This window comes from Ambystoma mexicanum, chromosome 11 (genome assembly GCF_040938575.1).
Source record: "Ambystoma mexicanum isolate Mex_15411 chromosome 11, UKY_AmexF1_1, whole genome shotgun sequence".
NCBI classification, from domain to species: Eukaryota; Metazoa; Chordata; class Amphibia; order Caudata; family Ambystomatidae; genus Ambystoma; species Ambystoma mexicanum.
In genome coordinates this window covers 1086307173-1086321350 of record NC_090934.1, presented here as the reverse complement: position 1 = coordinate 1086321350, position 14178 = coordinate 1086307173, and the positions used below count along the sequence as shown (strand labels likewise).

Genomic DNA, 14178 nt, shown 5'->3' with positions numbered 1-14178 from the left:
TCTTAAATTGTCATCCTTAAAGAAGGCAAGAGTCCTGAAATGACCGAATCATAGGTTCCATCGCATTGTTGAATACTGACCGTAAAATGTACTCTAAACTTTGAGTGAAAAGGGTGGGGGGCATGTTCCTTCTGAAATAGGTCAGAAACAACTGGGTTTTGCCTTATGGTCATACATGTTATTGCTTTAAATAAAGTTACCACTATCAGTGATAAGTGTTGCCACGAGGAAGGCATTTGTCACGGTGAGGTGGCTGTATCTTTGGAAGGTTTTTGCAAACAAATGGCTTTCCATGGTGCGTTAGAGGATGTTAAAACTATCTATCAATCTTCTGTGAGAATGATAGGAAATAGAATATTATCTGATACACTTAACACGACTAGAGGTGTAAGGTAGGGGCGCCCCGTCGTGCCTTGCTATTTGCTTTATTTATGGAACCATTTGATAACCATGTGCATAAAGAGACAAGATTAAAGGAATTTAAGTACTGGAATCTATTGAAGGATATGTTATTGTTTTCAGAAAACGTAATAATTTCGGGAATTTGCATAGGTTTCTGCATATAGAATAAACAAAGGGAAACCCAAAATGATGGCAATAAATGAGCTAATTATGTCGAATACAGCTTATTAGCTAGCATATGGAAATCGTTATTGACCAATCAGCCAATCAGAATATTTAGAGTGCAGTCAATATCTACTGGTATTGACTGCATTCTGAACATTCTGTCTTCAAAAGCAAACAGGGAAAGAACAATGCAATTTCCAGGCAAGACTTCTTTCAACAAAGCACTTCCTCTCAGAGAGCACTTTTATTGCTGCAGCATCCTATTCAATGCACAAAAGAGAAAGCTAAACGTCCTGCCCTCACTCTCATCTGCTCCCCTCCCTCCCTCCACCTCTCTCAGGCCCTCCTTGGCCACCTATTCTCACCTCGCTCTCTCCTGTCACATCTAATGAAGTTTCCAGACAAGTCTGGTCTATGAAAGTCTCATCCAAACAGGTGTCTCCCTGCCCCTCAAGAACCATTAAGGGCAGCATTAACTCTCTCGCTCCGGCCTTGGCCGATTTCTGCAACCACTCCTTTGCCACTGGAGTTTCCCCCTCTCCTCTCAAGTACTCCCTTATGCACGCCCTGCTCAAAAAGCCTCCTGACATCCTACAAACTATTGCCCTAATTATATCACTCCTTTCCTGTCAAACTCCTGGAGAAATTGTCTATCTCCCAGCTAACCCTCCACACTGAATCTGTTGGCTGTCTCCATGTCCATCAGTCTGGCTTCAGAGTAGCCAGAGCCATGGAAACTGCTCTCCTGAATAACTGTGAAGATTTTCTCTCTAACATTGACTCTAACTCTCCCTCTGTGCTCGTCTCCTTGACCTTTCTTCTGCTTTTGCCACAGTGAACCACAACATCCTGACCACCCTGTCTCCAAGATACTCTGGGCCTCACAGATCAGGCTCTGTCATGGCTATCCTCTTTCCTCTTGGATTGACCTTCCCAGGTTGAACTTGGGCCCTTCCTCTCCTCCATCACACTCTCAACATGTGGTGCTCCCCAGTGATCCATCCTCTCTCTCTGGTTTTTCCAAAGTCTATCTGGCCCCTCTGGCCCGCCTGATCTCTACCTTTTCCTCTAGCTTTCAGTGTTATGTAGATGACATGCAACTCGGCCTCCTCCTCCTCGCTCATCCCTGACTGTCTTTCCACTATTCAGGCATGGTGCGCCTCTAATGATCTCTGCCTTAATGCCAGAAAGACGGAGATCCTTCTCATTGTGACCCCTGCTCCCGCTTTTCCCCTTTCACTCTTGTAACCTCCCTTGGCCCTCTCCCCTCAACCCTCTTTGGAGGCAAAAAAGCTTAGGGTCATCTTTGACTACACCCTCTTTTTCTCCCAACACACCACGGACATCTTCAAAAAGTCCCATTTCCAACGGCACCTCCTCAGAGGTATTATACCTTTTCTCACCTTCCCACAGATGCTCACTGTCTCCTGAGCCCTGGTTCTCTCTTGGCCTGACTAATGCAACAGCCTTTTCCTCAATCTACCTAACTCTACCCTCCACCCTATGCAACTCATACAAAACAGGACTGCAATACTTATCCTTGGCCACATGACCAGGGACCGCATCTCGCAGGCTCTGAAATCCCTCCACTAACTCCCAGTGGCTGCAAGGATCAAGTTCAAGACCCACTGCATTGTCCACAAGGCCTTTTGGGGCCAGGCCCGTACTATTTCCAGTGTTCTCTTCCTAAGTACTTTCATTCCAGAGGCCTCCGCTCATCTACTTCCAATTCTCTACGGGTGAGTCGCTTCTTCAAGCAGAGACTGGGTGGTAGATCTCTTTCCTCTCCAGGTACCTCCCTCTGGAATGGCCTCCCTGCCACTCTCCACCTAAAGTCGGACCTCCTTAAGTTCCAGAAGCTCCACGAGACCTTCATTTTCTCCTCTTCCTTCTCTCTGCCTCTCCCTTGCTAACCTTTCATCGCCTCCTTTTCTCTCTGCTATCCTTCACTTCCTCCTGCTCAGTTACCTGACTGGCTGCCTGGTGCTCCTCTGAGTCATATAGGACACCGGGCCTCACCCCCAGCCCCTACCCAGTTCTTAGCACTCCCCTTCAGGCCCTCCTGCACTGCTACCTGGCCTTCCTTGCACTTAACCCAGGGCACTGTTCCACTGGGTGCACTTCTCCCCCTTCCTCTCCCGTGCACTTCTTGTCTGTGCACTTGCACAATCTAAATGATACTAGGCCTAGTAAGATCTTTTGTCTTGTTCACCCGTCCCCCCCCCCTACCTGGATGCTCCTTGAAACACTTGTGTATAGGCGTATTATATATAACCTATCTATCAATCAATCAATGAGCTTGACCTGTTTCAGTTCAACCAAGTTTGCAATTAAAATGCTTAATTTATGATCACAACCATGTTATTTGAATACTCCAAAATAAAACCAATTTTCATTTACTAACTCAGTTACCAATTTACTTTACCTAGCATTAAAGTAACATTTTTTACTTCACCACCAAACCTCCATAACATGTATTTCTACTAGCACTATGTGCTAATAGCCGTTTAGACCTTGGCAGGCCACATTATTGCTTGGAATAATGACCCTTCTCCAATTTATGGCCGTTGGTTTCGCCTCGGGCCATAACGTTGTGGTGAGTCATTATCCCACAATAATGACCCCTGCCTCAGTCTATAAGGCTATAATGTAGATATTTAGATGATCAAGTTACTTTGAGGAAGAACTTTCTGTTGTGAATTGTGGTAAATTAAGGTAATTGAACTTGAAACAATGGTCAAGATTTAGAATAAATCTGTTAAGCAGACTACGGTTGATACAATTTATTAATTTTGTGAAAATGTTTGCTTCTTTTTCAGATTCTTCCGATTAGGATTTTGGATACGTGTTTCTAAAACTAAAGGGCATGTTATCAAGTTTTATATGGGGAAGTTTAAGATACCTCATTAAGTAGTGAATACATTGGTGATAGTGACCTATGCAGGAGAATGGGGACTAACGGATATAAACAAATATTATTGGTCAGCAGTAATGAGGAAAATAAGGGTTGTATTTGCTATCAAAGGGGCAGATCAAATGTTTACAGATCTAGGAGAAAGAATGACTGTACCATAGAGTATATCAGGATATTAATTGTTTATTTGTAATGCGCCTATACACAGGTGTTTCGAGGGTGCAGGATTTGTGTTAGTATACTCAGGTACAAGACATTATAGATGACGACACAGCAGGAAGTAGTAAAACTTATAAAGAGAGGCATTAGAGTTAAGGTAAACCAAAGTATTCACAAGATGAAAATTCATCCTTACAGTAAGAATGCAAGAAATTCATACGCGTTAGTGAATTTGGTAGCAGGTGGTGAAGTAGTACCGTGGCCAAATTAAGCAAGAAAATGAAACCCGCTAAAGTTAACTATTTCCATTGGAGAGCAGTGGGTAGGATCATTAGTTAATCCGTACTATGCACACCCCCATCATGATTGGGAAACGCTTGGAATGTAACAGAAATTACAATTGTATTTCTAAGGACGTATATTATCATTTTGACGGTGAAACCAATTTCGGATCAGATATTGCTTGGAAATGGAAAGAGGAATCAGATTTTATTCTGAGAAGCGTTAATATGGCAGAGGGTTTTTAATCTATCGTCTGGTTTCGTAATGTCTAGTTATTTGCTTTAACCACATATTTTTATATTGTACTGTTTGAGTATCTTGCCACACTGCTGTCGACCATCCAAGTGTATTACTGGAGGTGTAGTCTACCTAATTATTCCCCCATGCTCTCTGAGTCAGCAATGCAATTAGGTGCAGTTCAATTGCAAAAATGACCCTCAGCACTTTTTGAGGAGTCACCAATAATTGTGCAGTGCCAATGCAGATTTATTATCACATTCACAACAGTTTCTTCCAATGGGATTGTGAAGCAGTGCATGCTGGCATGGCTGTTTTCTCTACATGTATCCAAAAGCGTGACCACAGGTTACTGTATTCATTGGGTATGCCATTCCATACAGACGTTCCTCTATTTATTTATTTTGTTTATGTGAATTATTTGTTAAGCGCTGGCCCGCCCGGAGGGTCTTGGAGCGCTTTACTTGGTTCAAATATTGAAAAGGTGGGAGTTGAAAAAAGAAGTTAGAAAATGTTTTCAGGAAAGGATGGGAAGATAAGGATAGACAAGCGATGGCGGTGAAGGTGAACAAGATTATGTGTTGGGAAACAGGTATGTTTTGAGGCTCTAGAGTCTTGGCTGCACAATGGGACTGGTGTGTGCTCTTGTAAATTAGTGCTCCCCCAATAGCACTGCTTGCTTTACTGCACCTCCCCCGGCATGTTGGACAGTTGCTGGAATTTGGTTTACTTTGGGGGAAGAAGTGGGACTGGAATTCACTGGGGGAGAAATTAATTATGCGCCTTTGTTTGATTGCTGCCACTAGGGTGGGAGCATAAAAAAGGTGATAAATAACATTTCTGTAAATCACAGGGGACCCCAACAAATTGGCACGAGGTGACTCTGTTTTTTGGAGTGGGGATCATGACGTGACATATACCCAAAATGAATCGCAAGCATCACTTGTGTCTAGGGGTTGGAACATAAATATTAAATATGAATCATAACCTTGAATTCACCCTAAACATTTAATTCTGGAAGTCACAGCTGATGATTCGTGCTGGCTGAACTAGTTTGGGGATAATACGAACCCCCATATATCTGGTGTTTGAGGTCTTGTGAATTTTCAAACTTTACAGAAGATTCGTGCAGACAGGTTTGACGTTCACCTGAGGGTCAACAATAAGGGCCCCGCAGGGGAGAGAAGGACTGATGCCGCTACCTGACAGGGTCCTATAACATGCCCACCCCCCTCTAGGGAGCACGGCAGGCACCAGCCATGCAGTGCCGCATGTCAAACCATGTTTTCTATTTCTAAAACTCTTGCAATGGAAATAGAGGTGGGCTGAGGGAGGCTGAGGCACACTTTTAGGGGGAGGGTGGTCTTTTTCATTCCCGCCACAACAGACCCACGATTAGTCATGGACCACTGAAGTTTTTAATTGGAAATAGACAAATATCGATGGAGAGGTTTTAATGGGCGTACCAGTGGATGGATTCTTCATAAAGTGAAATGCATTTATGCAATCTGTTGCAAACAAACTAAAAGTTAAGCTCTACAACATCTATGCATTCAATGTAATAAGTTAATTGAGGTAAGGATAACATTTTTTGTGAAATTTAAATATCATATGGACATGTAAAAAACAGAACTTTTTTGGACCTGTTTATTAAATGGATACCAGCTCTCACTTTCATGATGTGCTGTTCAATTCTTGGAACATATTTGTATAATATTGCATAACTCTATTAATAATTGAACATTATTGAATTGTTTTGTATATATTGAACGGTTGCCGTATATGATGTCAAATTATTATATTAGAATTGTACATGGTCTGATATATAGGTTGTAAAAATATATAGTTGAAGTGACAGAGTGCTAGAATGGCTGGAATGAGTTTTCCATCTCCACATGCACTTGTTTTCTCTTTGTTGTTTTCTCTTTTCTTGTTTTAAGCAGAACATCTACCTTTGTTGAGTCAACTGTTCTGATAGCAATAATGTCCCCTTCCATGTGGTAATGCCCGTTGGCCCTTGTTAAAGGCCTGAGAAAACAAAGGCCAACAACCAGGAAATGCTCTAAGAATGCATGCTTAACTAGTTCATCAGGTGGCCGAAGTGATCAGGTAGCATTTTGTGCAAGTTTGCTTGCTAAGAGCATCAATCACTCCTTTGCTTTAATTCAGAGATCCACATTTTAATGTCAGAACATTCTCGGTGGTGGCTGCAGGCCTCTGGAATGCATTTTCATTGTATCACGAAATGGGGAGAACTGTCTTAAATTTCACAGAAATAGGTCAAAGCCTACTTTTTTTCAACAAGTTGAAATGCGATAGAGGGGTAACTACTTCAATAAATGTTTTTTAAAAAAAAGCATAGCAACCACTTTGTTGAACTTTTCATTTTAGGAGAACATATTCTGTCAAATTGAATGTTCTAAAAATGTCAGTAAAATATAAATACTACAAAATAAGAAGACAATGAAGAAATTCCGATATCTAGAGCTAAGGATGTGTGTATACATTTGGGAGCCATCAAATGGAGTTGGTTTTTCAGAAGGAAATAAACAGTGTATACATTGAGTTGTTGCTATAATGTAGCTTACATGTTTCTACACTTTTTCTTAATCAATATGAAGATGAACTACTATATATGCAAACTTCTAAAATGTGAAGAAATTGCATCCTTTATCAATATGTATTATTTCTAAGTTCCTCCGATTGTAGTCAACTAGAGTGAACAACCCAACCAACACAAACCTGTGTAATTCTCCAGTATGATAAATAAGCAATGAGTTGATCAGTGGGATGGTGCAAAATGGATCTCCCAAAGTGATCACCGAGAGGCATGTGCACATATTGCCTGCCTTCTGTCTGCCCAAACATCTGATAGCAGCCCTTAAGTGATAATGGACCTAACACAATGGTGTGCAGCCTGTGGCTCTCCCGATGTTGCGCACTACAAGTCCCATGATGCCTTGCCATTGATTATGCTGGGTAGGGCTTATAAGAGTTGCATGCTCTTGGCCTACTTCTTCTTGGCAAAGCTATGCATTTTATTGGAATAGTTGTGCTGCAGTTTGGGATTACTAAGGAAATGCAAGGGTAAAGCATCTAGTGAATGATTCTATTGAACTATACAGACACTAATAAGAATTCAAAGACTTACCCTCTCCGCCTGAGTCTCGTAACATGGTATCAGCTACAACCACGATGGGACGTCTTAGTATGTGAGCCAAGACGAAGACGTGGAACTCCTCCAAGCTCTCATACACTGGATCCTCAGCGTTGTCCACCCTTGAAAACACAATAAACCAAGTACACTGTCACTAAAGTGTTTATTCCAGGGTGTAAAGGGATCTTGTAAATGGTAGCTGGCCTCGGCCAGATTAGTCCGTGGTGAGATGAGGCATCTCAGTTTACACCTTTTGTGTTCTTGAGACAGGGATTGGGGAGTGTAAGAGTTATGATGATTATGGCTAACCAGTGCCCATGGATAATTTGCCAGACCTGAATGGGGCTCTGCATTGAGCCCTTCCGATTGGAGACAAAGAAATAAAGAAATGAAATATCCCTATGGCAGCTGGTGCGTCAGATGAATGTGAGTGAGCCATCCTTTTTTACTGGAACTATGGTGGCAATGACAGTCCTCCGTTACCATTAAAAAAAAATAATCACATGCTGCAATTAAACGCAGTTTTCTTTAAAAATGGAAACCAGGGTTGTCCAACTCCAGCCCTCGAGGGCTAGAATCCTGATGGGTTTTCAAGATAACCCTCCTTAATATTCATGAGGAAACATTTGAATACATTTAGAATCATTGTATGCAAATGTATCATATGAATTTTAATGAGGGCTATCCTGAAAACCCAGCATGGACCTGGCCCTCAAGGCCTGGAGCTGGAAAACCCTGATATAAACGGTCAAAGATAGATAAGGCATTTCTGATTTTTTTTTGTGGATATGTTCCAACAGTTCAGAGTTTGCTTGGTGACCCCGATCCTCTCAGTGGTAGATCTGAGGGCAAGGAGGGTTCTCATAGTTACAGCACCTTATACAGGCACTGTGTGCAGCCTCATGCATCTAAAGGGTCCTGGAACTGCAAGTGGCTTGCAGCAGCCTTATAATATGCGTCTGGGAGCAATGTATTTCTTGTAGTAGAGTCTATGCATTATATCACTCCCCACCTGTAATCAGAAAATGTCATCCGTACCCTGCTGTGATATATTATGGAAGTTGGATTACAATGTTGCAATAACTGATGTTAGCCTCAGCAAAAGGTTGAAAGCAGCTCTCTGATAATTGTTGAGTGGAAGCTGGTATTATGTTCAAACAGGTACCCCTTAAAGAATCTTTACAGGCATTTGATAATGAAACACTTACAGGCATCTGTTATTTTATTACACTGTTGGGTGGTGTAAATCAATAAATCCATACTCAACCAGCAACTTTACAGTAGTCAGAGCATTATTTTTGAATACTGTACAATACAAGTATTAACACATATAGAAGGTCAAACGGGCATAGGGCAGCTGCTGACCAGGTGTTTACACGCTCTTAGCTGTTTTTGTACCATGACAGGAAGTGTATTCCTACCTGCCACTATTTTCTCAAAATGGAGATCACAATCCCAAGCTTAGGTTTCGAGGGATTTATTCAACAGGTATTAGAGAAATAATAAGGTATCAGGACCCCAAACTCAAACATCGAAGATGGCAGGATGATAGCTCCAATCTTCAGGGCATAACGTGGGGGAAGGGCAAGTGGGAGATTTAATCAGGGGTTCAAAGGACTTGGATCTCTCCCTTTTGCACCACAAGAGGTCCGTCAATGCAGTGGTCAAGGTTCTAAAAGTCTGGTGGCCCAGTGTCAGTAAAGGTTCCAAGCCCTCACTGACCCACTGCTTGCAAGGGGAACACAAAATCTACACCTGGACTGTCCCATAAAGCTAGCCACACCTGGTCCATTGACCCCTGAAGAGAAAGCGATTGGTCGACATCCCGATTCTGTGAGACAACCCCAAGTTACTACTCATTATGAGCCCATAAAGATAGCCGGGGATGAGCCTCACATGCTCACCCATGCGACATCGCCCATTGAGTGTCAACTAGCCGAGCAGATCATGCCCTTTGCAACTCCAAAGGCCCCCGCGCATAGCACAATGCCCACTGCACAGGAAGACAGGACCATAAGACTAGTAGGAACTTGAGATCTTGGAGTGATGGGAAAAAGAGCACAACGATCTCGTCTCAGAGGAAACATAACCAGCTGCTACAGTCATGGGGGGGGGCAAAGAGGGACACATTGTTTCTTCTTGGGGTATCCATACTGCCCACCAAAGAGCGAGAACCAGAGTACGCCCTTTTAAACTAATGTTTGCACTGGCTCCACACTGTCCCAGAGTGTGTAGGGAGGGCAATAACCCCTGTGACTTAGTAAAGCTGGAATTCTGGGACCAAAGAGTGGCCAAAGGTGTTCTTGGCAGAGCAAGGTAGTGCAGCCGGTCCATAACTAGCAGGATAGAAATCAGTGCCTACCGTGATTTTAGAATCACTGGCCCATTTCGAAACATTCTATTCAATCCTGTTTTATCTAGTGCATACCTCATACCGTTGGGGAGAAGGCTAAATGAAAACCAGTATGGTTTCAGGTCCAGGTAGACCTGAGTTCTGATGCCCCATTGTGCCAGAAAAGTTGTGCCATGCTGTACTGTCATACTGTAAGTAATTGTCTGCTCTGTGTTAGGAGGTACTTTGATGGCCTGAAAGCAGAATAAAGTTATTTGACTGTATGAAAAGTTCCAAGGTGCAAATGCACATATTCTCAAGATTCGCCCTGCTTATGGCATATCCTTGACTGTGGATCCACAGCTCTCGGAGAGACTGGTGTCTGAGTCCTAGACTGTTCCTTGTGTTTCTCTTTGCTTGTTGTGCAAGGACATTTCTGCTACCCTGAAGGTGGGGGAGAGGGTGTGTATGCTTGCCAGGTGGTTTGGGTTGCCCTGGTGGGGTTTGATAAAGAAGTGTGAATCTCTCCTTACCTTCCACAGACTTCTCTGCAGGTCCTCGTGTGGCCTGGCTACCTCTAACCTTTCCCCCCGCTCCCCAGAATAGTGTTGCCACCTCGTACTTCCTTCGGCCTACCTTTTCACCCATGGGCCAACGTGGTGCTCAGGAGACCCCTGTGTGTACTCGTAAAAGGGTCATATTTTCACACATCAGGTGATATGGCTTTTCTCCACTCTCTAGCAGCTTCCTCTCTTCCTCTCCATCTGGATGGTATCCCACATCCTTCTCCTGGCAACAACATTCTGTTTCTAGATGGCATCCTGCTCTCTCTCTCTCTCTCTCTCTACTCCACAATCAGATTCTCCCATTGGTCTCTTACTCTTCTACCTTCTTACAATAACCTCTGCCTCCTTCTTCCTCTCCAAGAAGGTCTCTCCTCTCCACTATCTGTGCTCATTGTTTTCTGTCTATTGTCTCTCTTTACTTCAATTCCCCTCTCCATTGTGCAACACTTCAGTGTCCCCCTCCTCCTGCCAGACAATGTCTCTGTTCACATTAATGCCTCTCTCCTGTCCCACATCTCCCTCTAGTATGATAATTCTGTCTCCACATGCAAATCTCACTCTTTTTCATCAGTGTCTCACTCTTCACCCTCTCCAAGAAGATACCCTGTTTTTCTCTTCCCTCTTGGTCGCCTTCAAACACTTATCTTTCTCCTCTTTCTCCAACAATACAAGGTTTCCCTTGGTCCTCTCAATGATATGTCTTGCCCTATTATGTCATGCTTCTCTCACATCACACCTCTCTTTTCTAGGTCTCAAGACTCACAGATTTCCCAAAATATCTTCCAATGACTGCAGCTCCCCCAAGAAATGTTTTTTCAAGTTCCAAGTCTCTCATTCTCCCCTCCAGTCTCATTTCTCCAGCTTTTGCTCCTTTTGTTCACCTCTCCAGCCATCACCAAGTGTACTCTTCCCCTAACTCTGCCACCTACCGACTGAGCCCTTCAGTTTTTATATGGATTGTGGCCCCTGCTCCCAGCCTCCTTCTGGTGTAATAGAACTTAGGTGTGGTAGATCGGATGGGGATTGACTTCTGGGCTCTGCCTTTGGAAGTGGCTTACATCCCTGGAATGGGACTTGGAAGTGGCTTGTCTCTCTCCCTGGGTGATCTCCTTCTTGCCTGACAAATCCTTGCCGTACCTCGTAGCTTCTCTCTAAGTTAAGGGAAATCAGATGTGCTGGTTTGGTATGGAGGACTTGGGATTCATAGTTCTCTGGGCCTGGGTGACACACTCATGTCTTCTGGGCTACAGCTTCAAGAACTGCACCTGTAATATTGAAGTTCCTAGCTCTTCCTCTTTAGGTCATTTGTGTCGGGATTGGCTTGGTCGGTGCTTGCCCTGAGGGTAGCTTCCAGTTCTGAGGTGGGATTTAGGGCTGGCTAGTCACTGCAGTTGGATAGTGTAACAATTATTTGACTAAATGTGATGTGTTTCATTAAACAAGAACACGTTTAAAAAAAAAGAATTCGCTGATGTATTTCCATATATATGCGGCCATGCTGCATGAAGAATATAGAAACATTTGCACTCGTATTTTAGCATTCCGTAAGGAATTAAAGATATATTTGTGTATTATGATGTATGTTATAGATTGAGTTACATTTGTTGGCAGGCCGACACTTAGAGAGCATGCTCCTTTAACATGTAACCTCAACATGGTTAACTTAGTTTGAACTCTGCATAACCCTAAATTGTATGTTTATGCACAGCTGTCTTGAGGCCAGGAAGTTAGGTTTCTGTTTTGAAAAAACAGGCCCCTTTATCAATCACGCTGACTAATCTATTATAAGAGATTAATGCGCAAAGCTGTGTATGCACAAGTTCAAAGGATGGTATGTAAAAATACAAGAATAATAATCTAAATACACTCCCAATGTAGGATTTTCATGGTATATAATTTAAGTTTAGCTAGAGGGCCGACCTGGAATGACATTGGCCCTCATTACGACCCAGGCGGTAAGGGGTTTACGCCGGCGTAAACTTCGCCGACCCTTACCGCCTGAGTACGAGTTCCCTTAGCGCCATGGCGGATTTAACACCTGCTTTTAGCAGGTGTTAAAATCCATGGCGCTAAGGGACCTCGTTGTTAATTACGCCACCGTAATTTACGGTGGCGTAATAACGCCTTCCCCACTCCCATTATGCCCTATGGGGCAACAATGGGAATGGGGAAGGGTAAATGGGGATTGGGGACTTACCGCCCCGCCAAGGTCGGAATGGGGCGGTAAGTCCGCCAACCACCATGGCGGAGTTGGCAGCTTAGCGCCATGGACCATGGTGCTAATAGCACCATGGTTCTCCGCCAAGGTCGTAATGAGGGCCATTGATAAATACATGGCCAGCTAGCAATAGCAACTTCAATTAACAGAGGCTGCAAAAAGAGCTTGGATCCTGACCTGGCAGGGCAAAATGACCTCTCTCGTTATGTGTATGGTTCATGAAAGCAAGGTTTTGAAATTATTCTTTTGTTTCACAAGTTATCTGTCTCAGCATATGTTTTCTGTTGATATCAAGACTCCAACAAAACATGTAATTCTATGCAGCATTACAATGGGCCTGATTAACAAAAGTGTTTTCAATTGGACATTCCCATGTTAAACATTTTTGTAAATCAGATTCAATATGTTTTAAAGCAACGCATAATGAAATACATGATCACTCTAATTTTTTAACCCTTTGACCAATTTGAAAATGTAAACAGATCTGAATTCAGCCCCAATCACATGCATATGTTTTCAAATGAATGAATTATTAATACATGTGCATGCTTTAGTAACCTTGCGAAATATGAAAGATATCTCTGAAATGCAGTCCTTTCTTGTGATTACTGTTAATGGCACAGGTCCATACATAAAGGAAAGAAACCATTTTGATCATAATTCCTGAGGAGGGAGGTTAACTCACAGTTAATACATCCTCTTATGGCATGTTAAAATACATCGGGACAATCGAAGCAAAGAAGAAGCTCCGAGTGGTTGTGAGTAATTAATGTGAACATATCACAGGATCTGTCCAATCCAAAATTGCCACATCAAATGATGCTGTTTACAAGCTATGGGCCTGATACATAGAAACACTTTATAATGGCACCATCCCATTGAAAGATACTCTGTGAATCAGGCCTGCGATCACTAATGGGGAAGAGGAACTGCACATGAAACTTTGTGGAAATATATATAAAATAGATTGCCATAGAATCTAAAATTGTGCAGGACATATGTGTTTCTGACAGTAAGTAATTATTAATGAATTCCCTGAGTTTTCACAAGAGAAAAGGATATCTGGGTTTGCAAATGTAAATTTGTCTCCCAGATTTTCAGGGTTTGATAAACTTCTTGACCTGTGAACACCATAGGTAACATACAAGAAAGATCATGAATAGAGTTTTATACTCCTGAAATTGGAATAGAAAGGAGGTAGGTTAATTTCTCCCATGTATTCCCAAGTAACAAATGTCAATTTAAATAACCTGCAGCATTTACTGAAGTAACATTGTGCAGACATAAGACTTTGCCTTCAGTAGACTCTTAATGCTGATTGAAGGTAACTTGTGAATTCCTTTTCCATTTAATTGTTTTAATTTCATGCTTGTTTGATGCTTTAATGCATCAAGATATTTTGCTGTCCAAAATAAAAGCTTGTTTTGTGAGCCCAAGCCTTTGGAATAGGCATAATCATGTTAACCCTACCAAACATTCTTGTATTAATGTACCAGCTGGAAACAGTGTCCAACATTTTTAGAGTTGAAGCAGTTCTATATTAAGCCAATATTCTTTCTGTTGCCAACACCTATTGATAGTTGCAGAGAAATCCAAGTGATTTATTTTGATCCAAAATGTATCATAAGAATGGTTTTGTCTTTTTGAATCCGAGAACCAATGACAATGTCTATGTTCATATTGGAGAGAATTGTATTTTTTTTCTTAAATAGTTATTCACTTGCTTTCATATGTATGAATGTTTGT

At 42.4% G+C, this 14178-nt stretch overlaps 1 protein-coding gene across 2 annotated transcripts in view; it reads right to left on the bottom strand.

The window, feature by feature from the left end:
* The window catches only part of OTUD7A (OTU deubiquitinase 7A), a 1296873-nt gene that overhangs the window by 164034 nt on the left and 1118661 nt on the right, over positions 1 to 14178 (bottom strand). For both annotated transcript variants that reach the window (XM_069624347.1, XM_069624348.1), the window contains one exon: positions 7311 to 7438. In XM_069624347.1, the coding sequence (XP_069480448.1) occupies positions 7311 to 7438 (128 nt within the window). The remainder of the gene's footprint in view (positions 1 to 7310; positions 7439 to 14178) is intronic.